This window comes from Bubalus bubalis, chromosome 11 (genome assembly GCF_019923935.1).
Source record: "Bubalus bubalis isolate 160015118507 breed Murrah chromosome 11, NDDB_SH_1, whole genome shotgun sequence".
Classification (NCBI taxonomy): domain Eukaryota; kingdom Metazoa; phylum Chordata; class Mammalia; order Artiodactyla; family Bovidae; genus Bubalus; species Bubalus bubalis.
This window is the reverse complement of record NC_059167.1, coordinates 77,333,171-77,348,719: the sequence shown is the minus strand read 5'-3', so window position 1 is coordinate 77,348,719 and position 15,549 is coordinate 77,333,171. Positions and strand designations below refer to the sequence as shown.

At 54.6% G+C, this 15,549-nt stretch overlaps 2 protein-coding genes across 7 annotated transcripts; one reads left to right on the top strand and one right to left on the bottom strand.

The window, feature by feature from the left end:
• Positions 1–927: 927 nt before the first annotated feature.
• On the top strand, positions 928–15,221 carry ZNF219 (zinc finger protein 219). 6 transcript variants are annotated; one of them, XM_025296025.3, is made up of 6 exons: positions 1,788–2,377; positions 2,686–2,789; positions 11,719–11,810; positions 12,095–13,502; positions 13,809–13,940; positions 14,159–15,221. In XM_025296025.3, the coding sequence occupies exons 3-6, from the start codon at positions 11,805–11,807 to the stop codon at positions 14,761–14,763; spliced, it is 2,151 nt and encodes a 716-aa protein (XP_025151810.2). In that variant the 5' UTR covers positions 1,788–2,377; positions 2,686–2,789; positions 11,719–11,804; the 3' UTR covers positions 14,764–15,221. The 6 variants fall into 6 exon arrangements, with proteins under 6 accessions (XP_006062147.2, XP_025151810.2, XP_006062145.2 ...); XM_006062085.4 differs by lacking the exons at positions 1,788–2,377; positions 2,686–2,789 and adding an exon at positions 928–946; XM_006062083.4 differs by lacking the exons at positions 1,788–2,377; positions 2,686–2,789 and adding an exon at positions 6,456–6,559.
• TMEM253 (transmembrane protein 253) lies at positions 2,219–5,821 on the bottom strand. The gene is made up of 7 exons (XM_006062080.4): positions 4,468–5,821; positions 4,210–4,347; positions 3,713–3,823; positions 3,572–3,628; positions 3,171–3,281; positions 2,909–3,055; positions 2,219–2,355 (listed from the first exon to the last, which is right to left on the bottom strand). Exons 2-7 carry the CDS (start codon positions 4,309–4,311, stop codon positions 2,275–2,277), a joined length of 609 nt encoding a protein of 202 aa, XP_006062142.3. The 5' UTR covers positions 4,312–4,347; positions 4,468–5,821; the 3' UTR covers positions 2,219–2,274.
• Positions 15,222–15,549: the final 328 nt, after the last annotated feature.

The window sequence follows — 15,549 nt, the reverse complement described above, 5'->3', positions numbered from 1 at the left end:
AAAAGAGATCAGTCCTGGGTGTTCATTGGAAGGACTGATACTAAAGCTGAAACTCCAGTACTTAGGCCTCATGAGAAGAGTTGACTCATTGGAAAAGACCCTGATGCTGGGAGCGATTGGGGGCAGGAAGAGAAGGGGACGACAGAGGATGAGATGGCTGGATGGCATCACTGACTCGATGGACATGAGTTTGGGTAAACTCCGGGAGTTGGTGATGGACAGGGAGGCCTGGCGGGCTGTGATTCATAGGGTCGCAAAGAGTCCGACACGATTGAGCGACTGAACTGAATTGAACTGACGTGGTAGGATCTCCAAATGGTGGTGGTCCATGGACTTGGGTACCTGAATAATTTACAAGGAGCAGAGCACCCTGCCAGAGAGTAAACCTTTGTGGTTTTAGGCCATTGAGATTTTGGCATTGTTACCACAGCATAACCTAGCCTAACCTGATACAAGGTTCATCTGCATGGTAACTGAACTTTTCCAAGAACTAAAATGCAATTCTTAGATATCTGATCATATGACTAAAACTTGTTGCTCCTATGTGGAAGACAGTTAAGAATGAATTGTTGACTTTTATTCCTAGCTTCTTCAGCTACCACCACCTTCTGATTTTGAGGAAAATTATTGAGTGCTTCACAGATGAGCTCTTCATTATTCAGGTATTTAGACGGGGCGGGGGAGATTTTGTTTTCTCATTCCAGAGCCTAATCCCAGAACTGTCCCCACCCACTAATACTCACACAATCTTGTCATAGGGCAACTATTACCACTCCCAAGGTGTCACAAACAGCTGGCGCCACTGCAATGTAAGGGCAATGCAGCCAGGCTGCGCTCTTTCCTCACTGGTGCCTGGGCTTGGTTAAGCCTGGAGAAGCAGCCTTCTCAAGTGGGAACAAAAATGAGTGTGAGGCGCACACCCATCCCGGCACTATGTGAATTTGGGGTGAGTTTTCTTAGTATTGCAGCTCTGGTCAGTTCTAGTTTCTCTAGCGGCTAGCAAGCTGTCGCCTTGGTGCTACTGGGTGCCCTCGTTTTCCTGGGCTTTTCTCAAGCCCACCTGAACTTGCCACTTTTGCACACTTGCAAAGGTCATAAACGGTGGGGGTTGAGCACAACCAGAGCTTCTGCAAGCGCGCCGCAGCTGGGATCAAAGGTCGGCAGCACTGCCGAGAGGCTGAGCCTGCGCAGTCCCGCTCCCGCCTTGGAGAGAAAGGGTGGCTGCAACGCGGGATGGTTACACCGGCTAGCTCACAAGAGGCGGGAAAATCTTAGGTTGGGTCGCCGTGTCCCTCCCTCTTCCTGCCCTGTGCACACCGTCTGCCCAGCCAGTCCGTCCTCCTCAGGCGCCTAGGCCCCGGGGGAGGGGGATGAGAAGCGCCCTGGGCTTCTGACTCATCATCTCCAACCCCTTTCTCGCGCGCGCTCCAAGTCTCAGGACTTTGGACCTGGGCACTGTGGGAGGGGGCACGGCAACAGCATCTGGGAAACCCCAGCTCTGCCGAGGGGCAGCCCTCAACCCCAGCCGGTCTCCGAAGCTACCAGATGTAGGAATATAGAACCCCAGTCAGTTCTCAGTTACCGAGGTTGGGGTGGTGGCGCCCCCGCGTAGAACTGCCCGCCCAGCTCCTCCCTGCACGCGGGGCCAGTGGTCGCGTCCGAGGAAACGCTCTTCTAGGCCCAGATTTCCAGCGCCTCGCGTCACTCAGCAGATGCACAGCGCCCCCACCACAGAAGGGAAGGCTCTTTATTTCCCAGCAGGCCACAGGGCGGCGAGGCATCCTGGGATTTGTAGTTTCCGCTCGAGCAGAAAGGCACCAGATCGAAGTGCGAGAACGGAAGCACCAGTGGTGAATTGATTTCAGAGAGTGGGCGTGTACGGGAACCCGGGTTTGGAGTGAATGGGATTGTGAAAGGTGGAAATCTTGGAAACAGTGAGATGAGGCAGATGTGAAGCTGGGGAGGCAGTGGGTAAGAATGGAAGGGAGGAAATGGATCTAGCTGAAAGTTAATTTAAGGATATCTTATCTTGGAGGCAGTCAGATTCTCAGGGCTGTGAGGTGATGGCAGATTCACTCTAGGTATTGCTTTCCCCAGCAGGAAGGGTAAAGCAAGGGGCCTAGTCAGAGGGAGAATTGAAGGCACTCCACCAGACTTCATGTATGTCTCAGGGGACTCCATCTAGTTTGAGTTCAGGGGGATGCTGTGCAGGAGAGTCTGGAGAATGTTCCCGTCGGGTAGGAGAGCAGCACATGTCTGCTTCCACTTGCCAGCTCACTCATTTGTTCTCTTTGCTGTGCTAGCCACTGTGGGACCAGTCTCCAACTCAGGAACTTCCTCCAACTCTGAGAGGCCCTGAAAACCAGACAGTTGTGAGGTGAGCAAACATCAAGGGTGAGAAAGGAGGAATCCCAGAGAGACGCAGTTTCCTCCTCTCCCATTTTTTCCCTCATGTTCGCACAGTCCTTCCAATATTTAGTCACATTCCTAATGCTCTCCCACATTTCTAGCCCCGACCATTTAGATACTCAGGTTCCTGTTGCCCATCACTAGGAGAAAGGGAAAGTGAAGTCGCAGTTGTGTCCGACTCTTTGCAGACCCCATGGACTGTAGCCTACCAGGCTCCTCAGTCCATGGAATTTTCCAGGCAAGAGTACTGGAATAGGTTGCCATTTCCTTCTCCAGGGGCTCTTCCCAACCCAGGGATCAAACCGGGGTCTCCTGCACTGCTTTACCGTCTGAGTCTCCTAGCCATCACTAGGAGAGACATGTCCAAAGCCAGAAAACGAGTAAGTTTCAGTTTAACAACCTCTCCTGCCCTGCCCCATTGTTTTCCCTTAAGTACCACTAACCAGAATAGCCAGTGAAAAAAGTTTCTAGCTCTCTGCTTCCTCCCCACCCTCAATACCTCCTGTAGCTCCTGGTAGCGCAGACTCTGGCTTCTGCAGCATCTTGGCTTCCTCTGGCTCAGCAGGAACAGGGAATATGCTGAGACCAGCACTCCCCCTAGGGTGAAGGCCTCAGCGCTGAGCTCCAGCACCAGCAAGCCGGCTAGCTGTAGGTAGATGGGGCTGAGGGTATGCTGCAGGGGACCCTGCACCTATCTGCCCTTGTCCTTTCCCCTCCTCTTGCCTCCACATCCTCCCACATTCTCCTTTATTTACTTGTACCTCAGAGGGGACAGTTGGGGCAGACATCAAGGCTGTCTTCATCACCTCGACCACCAATGCGATGAAGCCCGAGATCAGATTAAAGGTGTTGAATATCATCATGGCGCGCACCTGCCAGTGAGCCAGTTGAGTCCTGCCAGCCTAGGGGACTCATTGGAACCTCAAGCCCCACCTGTAGCCTAGCTGAAAACAAAACTCAGCTCCTATTCCTCCGCCTCCAAACAAGACCATCAGCCCTTTAAACTTTCTTATTTTACCCCCTCAGGGTTTTAGGCCAGTCATGGGCAGAGAGCTGACACAATTAGTCAACAGTGAGAAATTCACTTCCTAGACTGAGATGTCCATGTGTGTATGTGTTTCAGGGGGTGGGATAATAGTACTACATTCTTTTCCCCTCTCACCTTCCAAAGACGGGGTGCTCTGCGCAGCTCAAGAGTAACAATCCCAGTGAGGAGACCCTGAATGATGAGAAAGGCAAGTGGTGAGGTTTGGCTTGTTAGGGAGGGGCCCTTCCTTCTACCCTCCCACGTGGTAGTTCTTACCAGTATGCCAGGCCCAAGTGGCAGTGCTGTGGTCATGTGACAAGCAGAGTTCAGGCAGGCTACTGAGACAGCAAAGGGCACCACAGCCACTGCCAGCCATAGCTGGCTCACCTGGAGGCCAGATGCAGTGTAGTTGAAGGGAAATGTCAGGAACTCCCTTCCTCCCAATCCTTGCCTCTTCCAGAGATCAGCGATTGGGAGGAATCATAGTGCCAGAGAGTAGTCAACCAAGGGTCATAAGGAGAAGGAGATATCATTTAATTTTTTTCTGCCTCATGTTGTAGTTCAGTTACTTACCTGTGTGTTTTCCCCATATGGAGAATCTACTTGGAGATTAAGGGTCTTGCCTTGTTTATTCTATATTTCCTCCACCCTCCTCCCACTCAGAGCCTAGCACAGTTTCAGGCACGTGATAGGTGCTTACAAAACATGTGTAGAACTGAATTGGGGGTACAAGTTAACATGCTGAAGGTCAGGGTGGGGCAGCTTGGCCTCACCGCCAGCACCAGGAGGCGCCCACTCTGCCTGTGCCTGGCCCAGTGCTGTAGCTTTTCCAAACGAAGGCTAGGTCTCTCTTGCTGACCAGCTCTGTCCTCCATGGCTCCCTTGACCACTAGAGCTCCGTGATTTCTAGCCTGGGAAAAATGCATTATGACACCCATCAGAAGACAGGACATACAGCAACATCTCTTTCAGCTGCCCCTCTGCCCACTTTCAATATCCAGGAAGTTGAGGTTTAGGGTCCTTACACCTACCTAGTCTTGAAGCAGCTGTTCCAAAGGGATGGGTCCCAATCGGGCCTGGAGCTCCTGGCAGGGCCCCTGGTAGCTCAGAGCAGATGACAAACTTGTCCTGGCAGAGACAGGCTATCAGGGCTGAGGTGTGGTGGGGCAAAGGTCCCTATGAGGGCTTATGGATCCAGGGAGTGGCGGTGGGTAGACACCAGCCTCAGTTCACTCTACAAGACACCTTGCCCTATCTCATTCTGTTCCCATTTCCTGTTGACCCCGTCTCTGCCCATCCTTGGTGCCTCTTCTGATCACTCACCTTATCCACATGGATACTATCACCCTGGGCTCCAATGTCCCATTTCCACCTAACTTTTTTCCTTTTTTTAGGGGACTTCCTCCTTAACTTACTTACCATTCCGTAGGGAAATCCCACCTCACTCTCTGGATTAGTCCCATCATTACCACTTGAAGATTTGTCCCAAGATCAGCCAAGACCTGGCTTCTTATCTCTCACTTTCTGGACAATTTCTCCTCTCTCATTCCTTTCTTGAAGGATTTACTCTGGATTGGGCACTGACTAAGTGGATGGAGAGCTCTATTTATAGTAGGGATTGTTTTTGACTCAGTGATAACCTGTAGTTAGACATGTTAGAAGATGGTCCTTAAATGGTCAGTCTTGGAAAGGACACTATTGCAACAATTAATATTTTTGAGGGACAGAAGTTGCCTTGAAGCCAGGGAAGCTCTGACACTTTTCCAGCTGTGTGGCCTTGGATACATTATTCTACCAATTTGAACCTCAGTTTGTTGAAACTGAGTGATTAAAAGGGGGACAGTAATATGACTGGGAAGGGTTGTTGACTCAGGGTGGGTACATAATAACCATTAATGATGCTGATTAATTTATACTGATATACCTGATGCCCATATATTACAGCACTTGGGTTGCAAAGAGTCGCACACGACTTAGCTACTGAACAGCAATAAAGAAGCAGCATCACCTGGGCCCAAATATATATTCTGTAGATCAAAAGTAGGAAGAGCCCACCTTGGTGCAAGCCTGACTTCTGGAGGTAACCAGATCTATGTTCAAATCCCAGAGCAATCCAGGTGACCTTGGGCAAGTTACTTAATCTCTATTTTCTTATCATTAAAGGCAAATTAATACCAATCTCAAGGGGTTGCCTTAAGTATTAAAAGAGAAAATGCATATGAACCAATTCAGTTCAGCCCCTGGCACATACACACTCAATAAATGTGAGTCGCTATTATTAATTGATGACAGAAGACTGAGCCAGAAGACCCCAGGAGTCAGAACTAGGACGCAGGGTCCTGGGGGGGCAAGTGGCCTTCTATGTGAGTCACTTCTGCCCTGCTCAGTGCTGTGCCAACTCACTGGAGCACTGTGCCCCCTCTTCTTTCCTGGGCAGTGAGAATCACATTTAAAGGGATCCTGAGAACTGTTGTGTCTACTCTCTCCTTTATCCTTACGTATATTAATTTTATTTTGTGGCGATGGCCTGACAGAATGTGAGATGTTAGGCTCGCACTGAGTTTCCCTTAACTGGTAGGCCAGTGAAAAGAGACTACTAGCCTTATTTTCCTTACCTGTAAATGCAGACTAATTATAGAAGTGTTATTGGAAGGATTGTATACTATTAAATATGTGATCAGGCATTCAGTGAAATATTGATCAAATCTAAGTGTCCAATTTATAAATTTGTAGTCCCTGTCTAGATTACAATCTCCTCGAGGGAGAGTACCACATTCCCCTGCTGTGTCCATCCCCCACGGCCCTGAGCGTAGTGCTTGGTACTCAGTAAGCACTCAGTAAATATTTGTTATATTGAAGAGCCATTAAAGTAACTTAAGGAATGGAAAAATAGAATTCGAGAGGAAGGAGCAAGAATTGTTTATCAAGAACAGAAAGGACCGAAGAGTAACTTTAATGTTTCTTACACGGCCGACATTAACTATCTCTATAATCGCCCCTCCTCCTCCCCCAAAAGAGAGACAGAAATTGTAAGGGAGAGGCTTTGAGATAAAACCCCAGGAAGAACTTCCCGAGTCTGTGCATGTTGGGGCAGAAAGAGCGGCAGAGCCAGCTCCTTCCCTGGTATGTCCGGGTTTAGGGTGGGAGGGGCAGTCCTGCTTGGAGGCTGGGGGAAGGACGAGATGACCTTTCAAAATCTCTTCCAGTCTCCTGTTGGAATCATCCGTGCGCCCCACCCCCGTTCCCCCCCCTCCTCCGACAGCGCCCCCAGTCTCCAAACGGCCCGCACCCCGCCCCTGGCGGCTGCCTGTCGCGGCTCCCGGGGTCCCCTGCTCCCTGTCCCCGGAGCCAGAGCCCCGCTCCCGCTCCCGCTCCCGTGCGGCTCCCAGCCCCGCCGCGCCGCCCCCCGCATGCTAATGGCCGGGCCGCCTCCCGCCGCACACAATGCGGGCCGGGGCCGGGGGCGGGGGACCGGGGAGGGGGCGGGGGCCGGGCCGGGGGCGGGGGGGCCGGGGCCCGGCGCATCTCCCCCGGCCCCACGTAACGCTGACGCCCGCGCCGCCGGCCCGCCGCCCGCCGCCGCCGCCGCCGCCCGCTCCGCCGCCGCCCGCCCGGGGCTCGTGAGTAGCCGCTCCCCCCACTCCCGGCCCCCCCTCCGCTACCCGGCCCCCGCCCCCGGCCCCCGCCCCCCCTCCCGAAGGGGGGGGCCCCCGCTACGCGCGCCCGGCTCGGAGCAGGTGCAGGGGGCGGGGGCGGGGGCGGGGGAGGGGCGCCGGCTCGGCCCCAAGCAAACTTCGCCCAGAGCTCCTGGGGGGGCGGGGTGGGGGCGGCGGCCACGGAAGCCTGAGAGCTAGGGGGGCCTCGAAGGAGAGGGGGCAGGTGGGGGAGTCGGGAAAGCGGACACCAAAGGGGAAAGGCCAGCGGGGGTGGGGGGGGCGGTCGTCTTTGTAGGGGCCCGAAGGCAGGGCGCGAGGGGCCTGGGGGTGCCGGGCGGCCGAACTGGGAACCAGAGTGGATGAGTGCCCCCCGGCCCAGGTAGGGCTGATGGAGGAGGAGGGGGAAGGGACCCAAACTCTCCGGGAGCGGGGGATGGGGGAGGGGAGAGGATGGGGGGGTGCTTCCCTCTCTGCGTCCCAAACAAAGTGTCACAAAGAGCTCGGCCGGCGGCAGCGGCGGAGGCGGCTGCAACTCAGCTTTTGTTCTCCGGGCCCGGGTAGCTGAGCCTTGGCCTCCCAGTCTCCCAACCCTGTCCCCCATCATCCTTCTGGTTTATCTTCGCCGGGAGGGGCCAGGGGTGCTGCTAGAAGAACCTCTTGTGCAAGATCAAAGGTCTTGCCCTACTTGCCAACCTACTTCTGGGAGGGAGATTTTCCCAGAGGCTTTCCTACCCACTCCCCACCCCCTAATCTGAGAACTGAGGTTCATATGGATGCTGAGACTCTGACCTTTCTAGGGTCAGCTCCAGCTAAGGGGGCTTAGGGCTGGCTGCATGCCGCTCCCCCAGATCCAGGTTCTTCGGAACTTTCAGAAGAGGGGTCAACTTGGGACATGCCTCTGGGATAAGATTCACCATGGGTGGGGTGGCTGTAGGTGAGCAGGTGTACTTCCTTCTCACCTCTTGCTGTCCATTTGCGTACTATAACCCCCACTCAGGGTAGTGAGGATGGAAGGAAGGAGGCTTTACCAAGAACTCAATCTAAAAGGTGGGCAGGCTGTGCTATTAGGTCAGTTTTGGGGGAGCCACCTGAGCAGTGCAGTTCAGAGGACCATGGAAAGGAGGCCATAAAAGTGAACTAGTGGCGTGTCCATGTGTTAAAGGTGGTCTTGACTCTAGACCACCTAAGGAGTTCCCTTTCAACTCCATCTAGTACAGCATTAATCATAATGTTAGAGGACTTGGAAGGCGTAAAAATTCTCAGAGGGGGAAAACATCAAGTATTAGAGACAACCAGAGACAGAGACCTAGTCACTGTCCTTCAGGCCCTATACTTCAAGTCCTGACCATTGCCCATTACACTTTGACCCTAAAAGTTTTTGAAACACAAAGTTTGAGAGAGAATCTTGATGGTCCTCCAGACAGCAGATGCATCTATGTACTTGTCCCTGTTGTTTCTAAGAGTCTTCTCACCAACCCTTGATGGTCCACACCCCCTTTCCCACCAGGTCTCCTAGCACATAAAAGGAATTGGCCTATTGCTTTGGAAAGATTTTGGATCCCTATCCCTGGCCCTACATCCTTGTAGAACCCAAATAAGGGCAAAATAACCCTTGGTTCCCACTGAGGGTGGGAAGTAGGTCAGTGCTACTGCCTGGCTAAGTCTCGTGGTTGGTGTTTAGGGCCTGACTATAGAAAACTCTGATTATTGCCCACGGGCAATGGATGCATGATCTGGGTTCCAGGTCATTTCATAAAATCTGGGGCTCTGGGGCTCTGTCAGTGCTTTCTCCTACTGAGAAAAACTTGTGGGATCAGGTTCTTGGGACCTCTTTGGTGAGGAGATGATTCTGGAGATCTTGACTGAGCCTAGGAGGGTCTCTCAGTGGGTTTTGTTGATTTGAGGCTACCCTCTGGGGAAACTTTCCCTGCTGGGAATTCAGCTTCACTTTAAGCCTTCTTGTATATCACTGCATTTCCGTCCTGGAAAACTGCTATGTGGAAAGTGTTTTTGTTTTGTTTTGGGGAGGAAGCTTTGCCCAATTCCTACTCTACTTGCCTTGGAATGAGATCAGCCTCCCAGGAGGTATTTTGTTTACTATCCTATAGGCACTTTTAAGGGCCCTAGAATCTTCTCAGAATCAGAGTATGTGCCCATAGGTTAGTCAGCTATGACCATGCAGTATTCCCAGCCTCCTCCCCCTCCTCCCCCACCATCTGCTTCCTCTGAATATACCAGATTGGCTGTACACCAGGATGTTCCGGGAATCCCCAGGAGAGCAACAGAATGTGATGGACCCAAATATGATGCCTCAGTAACTCATTCCAGGATGTACAAACTGTAACTGTCAGAACACTCCTTATAGCTAATTAAAATTCTTCTAGTTACATCTATTTTCTGTTACATCTGTCTATTTTCAGTGACATCCAAAAGGCCAAAATAATCCCTCTGGTACCACTGGTTCCCCCCCCGCCCCATGGTTTCCAGATAAGAATTTTTAAAAATCCTCTGGCTTTTCTCATTGCCTTATGTGAGGTGCTAAAATGGCAAATGTGGCCCCTCTAGCACTTCATTGCTCTATGGTATGGAGGTGGCCAAAGAGGCTCCTCTGGTAGCCCACTGCACTCTCCATGGTACTGAAGGAATGACCATTTGTTTCAACATCTCTCTGGGGTCCAGAAGAGTCCTATGACTCAGAACCACAAAACTTTTGAACTGGAGGGGACCATCAGTATAAATTAGTCTAATCCCCTTATTTTACAGATGAGTAAACTGGGAAGTTAAGTGATTTACTGAAGGTTGCAGGGCTATTAATGATCTGACTGGGCCCACAATAGTCTTGTATTCTTCAGTCCTACACTAATTCATCTTTCATTATATTACTTAGTGAACTCAACAAGGCTCTTGGTCTCAGGAAAGGGGCTTATTTGGAGGATCCAGAAGATGAGAGTGGATGCCTTAATTGGAGCTGCAGAAATAAAGATATTTAAAAGTTGTGGTGGAGGTTGTTTAGTGACCTTGGACAAAGACATTTTGTTAATTAATTTCCTGTTAATAAAATTCCCATCACCCAGATTCCACATGTAACAGGTACCTGACCCTTCATAGAGTCTTGTCCCATCTACTAAACGTCAAAAATTAAAGCACCCTTGGGTCTCCAGAGCCTTTTTTCTTTGCAGGGCTGACCCTAGCTCAGTTCTCTTCTGTTAAAATTCCTTAAGCAAAATAATGCTGAATCCTTTTCTTTCTCAGAAACCTATTTCAGTTTCACAATACCTATTGTAAGGAGGTTCTTTATACCTCAAACATTCTTTCTGTCTCAGGCCAAAAAAAAAAAAAAAAAAAATCAGGTAAGGTCCACATTTGTCTAGCTTTGACCACGTACAGTTGTATATGGAAGCAAGAAAGATAGACTAGATGACTTCTGGTCATTCTCCTAGGTCTATTTCCATGAATCTTAATTCTGGGGTTGCTTCTAAGTCCTGCTAACCTCCTCTGCAGCTTAGAATCAGGAGATCCTCGCCCCCCACCCCCACCCCCAAGTCCTCTTCCTCTCAATGCTCTTCTCCTTCCTCAGAACTGGAGCTTTGCACATCCCAGGCTCAGGGAATTTTAGCCTGGAGAATTTTAACCCTTTTCAGCTCAGAGCATGTGCTGAGCCCCTATCTGTGCAGATGGCCCAGCCCCGCCCCCCGTCCCTCACTCCAGCCTCTTGAGCTCAGAGCCAGTGTAATCCTCCTCTTGTGTGAGGGAGCCTCTCCCCTGCAGAGAGGAGGAAAGCCTGCCTCGGAACAGCCCTGGACAAAGGGGCTGAGATGCCCCATCAAACTGCAGGCTCCAAGGTTTGAAACGAGGGGATGAATTCTATCTGGTATTTGCAGTTTTTAACCCCTTCCCAAGGCCAGCAGCGCCCCTTAACTTCCACTCCTCCCCCAACTCTCTCTTCATTCCCTTTCCCTCTGGCTCTCTCCCCCTTCATGCCCCTCCCCCTCTGTCTGTCTCCAGACTCTGCTGCTGGGAGGTGTTTCTCTCCCATGCATGAATGAGTCTCTGTAATGAATGGAAATGAATGGATCAGGAATCCAGGCGGAGGGAGGAAGAATGAGGGGGAAAGACAGAAAGACAGGGTAAAGGCAGAAGGAAGAACTATGGAGCCTGGAAGAATGTTTGGCTGGCTGGTCAGTTAGGGGTCTGAGAGCAACTGGTCCCACTTGGATAGCTGAGGAGCATGGCAAGCCGACCCCGTTTGCCTTTCCCATTGCACAGCCCAATCTAAATGAGAGAAGAGTATACTGTGATGGTCTCTTCCACCACCAGGGTGGCGGAGACGTGGTTGGGGGGCGTGGTGGTGTTGGTGGTGATAGTTGTTCTGGATAAGGCATTTAAAATGAAAAATTTGGGGGGAAGAAATCTGGGTTATCAGGGAGCCTTGTGGACAAATAAAGTAGTACAAGTTTTGAAGACAGTAGCCTCCTCCTGTCTCAGGATGTAAGGGAGGAGAAGGGATAGATTCCAGGGTGCTAAGAGTTTGGGGCTCTCCGGAAGAGACTCGGGTTAGGGGTGACTTTTTCCACTGCTGAAAATCAAGGCTCATCCTTTGCTCCAAATCTGTCTCTCTTGCTTTAGCTCTTCAGCACCTGTTGCCTTCACTAGCAGCTTTTCCCCCTCCTCTTCCGTACACTCCTCAGAACCAAAGAATGTGAAGGGAGTCCATGGAGGTGAGTGAGGCTCTGGCCTGAACCTACAAGTACCTGCAACTATACTTCCTCCCCTCCCTACCTCTCTTTCTGTCTCTCTGGCCTCCCATTATTATTTCCGTGGTCCCCAAAGCTCAGTTCCCATTCATCCCCCAACTTCCTCGAGGTGAGTGGGAGGGGCCCCCGGTGTTCTTGGTTCAGGCCCCGACCCACCCTCTCTTGGGTTCCTCTGGCTCTCCGTGTCCATGTCTCCCCCACAGCTCTCCCTTCTCCACCCTTCGCTCTGTTCACATCTTTCTCCACAGGGCTCACGTCCCCGCGCCCCGGTCGGCCACCTAGCGCCGTCGCCCCCGGCTTTCGACGGCGAACTGGATCTGCAGCGCTACTCCAACGGGCCAGGCGTGAGCGCCGGGTCTCCAGGGATGGGAGCAGTGGGCTGGTCTGAGAGTCGCGCAGGCGAACGGCGCTTCCCCTGCCCTGTATGCGGGAAGCGCTTCCGCTTCAACTCTATCCTGGCTTTACACCTGCGGGCGCACCCAGGCGCCCAGGCCTTCCAGTGCCCGCACTGTGGCCACCGTGCTGCGCAGCGGGCGCTGCTGCGCTCACACCTGCGCACGCATCAGCCCGAGCGCCCGCGAAGCCCCGCAGCGCGCCTGTTGCTGGAGTTGGAGGAGCGAGCTCTACTGCGGGAGGCCCGGCTGGGGAGACCTCGAAGCTCAGGGGGCCTGCAGGCCACCCCTGCCACCGAGGGCCTGCCGCGGCCCCAGGCTTCTTCGTCGTCCGCCTTCCGTTGCCCCTTCTGCAAAGGCAAATTTCGCACCGCGGCGGAGCGCGAACGCCACCTGCACATTCTGCACAGGCCCTGGAAGTGCGGCCTGTGCAGTTTCGGCTCCAGCCAGGAGGAGGAGCTGCTGCACCACAGCCTGACGGCCCACGGAGCTCCCGAGCGCCCCCTGGCGGCCACCTCGGCTGCGCCCCAGCCTCAACCTCCACCCCAGCCTGAACCTAGATCGGTCCCCGAGCCAGAGCCAGAGCCTGAAAGTGAGGCAACCCCCGCCCCCGCTCCTGCTGCTCCCGAGGAGCCCCCAGCGCCTCCGGAGTTCCGCTGTCAAGTGTGTGGCCAGAGCTTTACGCAGTCCTGGTTTCTCAAGGGTCACATGCGCAAGCACAAGGCCTCCTTCGATCATGCATGTCCTGTTTGTGGCCGCTGCTTCAAGGAGCCCTGGTTCCTAAAGAACCACATGAAAGTGCACGCCAGCAAGCTGGGCCCACTGCGTGCTCCGGGGCCTGGTTCCGGGCCTGCCCGGGCCCCCCAGCCTCCTGACCTGGGCCTACTTGCCTATGAGCCTCTGGGCCCTGCGCTCCTCTTGGCCCCAGCGCCCACCCCCGCTGAGCGCCGTGAGCCTCCGAGCCTCCTGGGCTACCTGAGCCTGCGAGCTGGCGAGGCGCGGCCCAATGGTGAGGGCGCTGAGCCTGGGGCTGGCCGCAGCTTTGGAAGCTTCCGCCCACTGCCCACTGCTCTCCCAGCCCGGGCTCGCCGGCACCGCGCCGAGGAGCCAGATGAGGAAGAGGAGGTGGTGGAGGCAGAGGAAGAGACCTGGGCCCGGAGCAGGGCGGTGGGCCCTCTGGCTTCCCTGCCCCCGCGCCCAGGCGAGGCCCCAGGGCACTCTGCGCCTGCCGCGGGGGCCCAGGCGAGGTCCACCGCCACGCAGGGTACGTAAGGATCTCCTCTAAGGTGTTCCACATTGTGGCCCACTCTGACGCCACCACTGCCCTCCTGCCCGCTCCTTTTAAAAAGGACCTGCCTCTTATTTCTCGGTTTTCCTCCCTTAGAGGCTTTACTACCCTTTGAGGGCACAGTCCAACTCAGAGCAAGTCGAACCTCTCAGGTTCCCGCAAACGTTTTGTTTCCTCCTGGGCTGGGAGGGGAAGCAGTCCTGTGGGTGGTATGGGGGCACATGGACCTAATAGAGTTAGGGCAACGGGTCCTTCTGACTTCTTTTAATGCGTGTATTGCAGAAGAGAATGGTCTGTTAGTTGGAGGGGCCCGGCCTGAAGGGGGCCGGGGGGCCACCGGCAAGGATTGCCCCTTTTGTGGAAAATCCTTCCGCTCAGCGCACCACCTCAAAGTGCACCTGCGCGTGCACACAGGTGAGGGGGGCAACCTACGGGATAGGGGGGGGGGGAGGTTTGAGGTCAGGAAGCAGGGTGCGGGTGAGAGCTCCGAGAAACACCTCTTAATTAAAATCAGAAGGGTGGGTGCGGCAGTGGTTTTTTTTTTCCTTGCCCAAAGCTTGTACATGGAGTGAAATGCGGGCAGGGGCGGGCAGTGATCGTGACTCTGGCATTATCGCACCCCTCCTCTCCAGGCGAGCGCCCCTACAAGTGTCCGCACTGCGACTACGCGGGCACCCAGTCCGGCTCGCTCAAGTATCACCTGCAGCGCCACCACCGGGAGCAGAAGAGCGGAGCCGGCCCCGGGCCACCCCCGGAGCCGCCGCCCCCTTCCCAGCGGGGTTCGGCCCAGTCGTCCGGAGCCAAGGCGGCTCCGCAGCCTGCGACCTGGGTAGAGGGCAGAGCGAGCCCCCGGCCTCCCGCGAGTGGCGGCGCGCCGGGGTCCCGTCGGAAGCCCGCCAGCCCCGGGAGGACCCTGCGCAACGGGCGAGGCGGTGAGGCCGAGCCCCTGGACCTGTCCCTGCGGGCAGGGCCAGGAGGCGAGGCTGGGCCAGGGGGTGCCCTCCACCGATGCCTCTTCTGTCCCTTCGCCACGGGAGCCCCCGAGCTCATGGCCTTGCACCTACAAGTGCACCACAGCCGCAGGGCTCGGGGCCGCAGGCCGCCCCAGGCCGATGCATCCCCGCCCTATGCCCGAGCACCGTCAGGAGAGACCCCTCCCACTCCTCCGCAGGAAGGGGAGGAGGGCCCCGGGCTGTTGAGATCCGGAGAGGCTGGGCTAGGGGGCCAAGAAAGGTAGGGAGCCCTCTTAGGGGGCCGTTAGCTTAGTTTACCCCGCCGGAGCGGGGCAGCGGTAGAGGTAGTTGGGTAGAGCAGCCAGCAGGGGGCAGCGTGGGACCCATATCCCAGCCCCAGGCGGACCAGAGGTGGAGGGGCAGAGAGCGTGAGGAGGGTGGGCGGGCGACACCCACCCAGCCCACGGGAGAGTCACAGTGCCTTAGCAGTGGCAGGGGTGAGGATCAAAGAACGGGGTCCCAGGGCTGGCAGAGAGGAGTGTTCCTGCTGAGGGGCAGCTCTGCCAGTCTTTGCTGGTCCATAGGCGTGAGAGTTTATTTTTGTACAATGGGTGGGGGTGGGGGGCACTGCACCCTTCTAGCCCCTTCAGGGGCCCTGTAGACGTCGCTATTTTTGGTACGATTCCTGTCATCCCTGTCGCAGAGTTGTGTCCCCAATAAACAGGTGTCTTGAGACACAGGGCACTGTGTCTGCCTGCCTATGTCCTGTCCTTGGGCCACTGCATCCAGAAAAGAGTCCTTTCTTCAGGCACTTTTTACCACCCAAAGAGCTTGGTAAGAAGCTTGGGCTTTACCCTCAGGCTTTGGCTTCAGTAGCTCTGGGGTGGGGCCCATGAATTAGTATTTTAACAAGTAGCCCATTGTTCTCCTGTACTGTGACCTGAGACTGTCATCTTGAGAAACTGCTGGATGGTGCTAGAAGACCCCAGCTTGACTGTGAGCAGCTCAGCCTCAGGAAGTGCATGCAGAATGAGAGGAGGAACTTCAGGCCTCTGGAGGCCTCTCCTCTG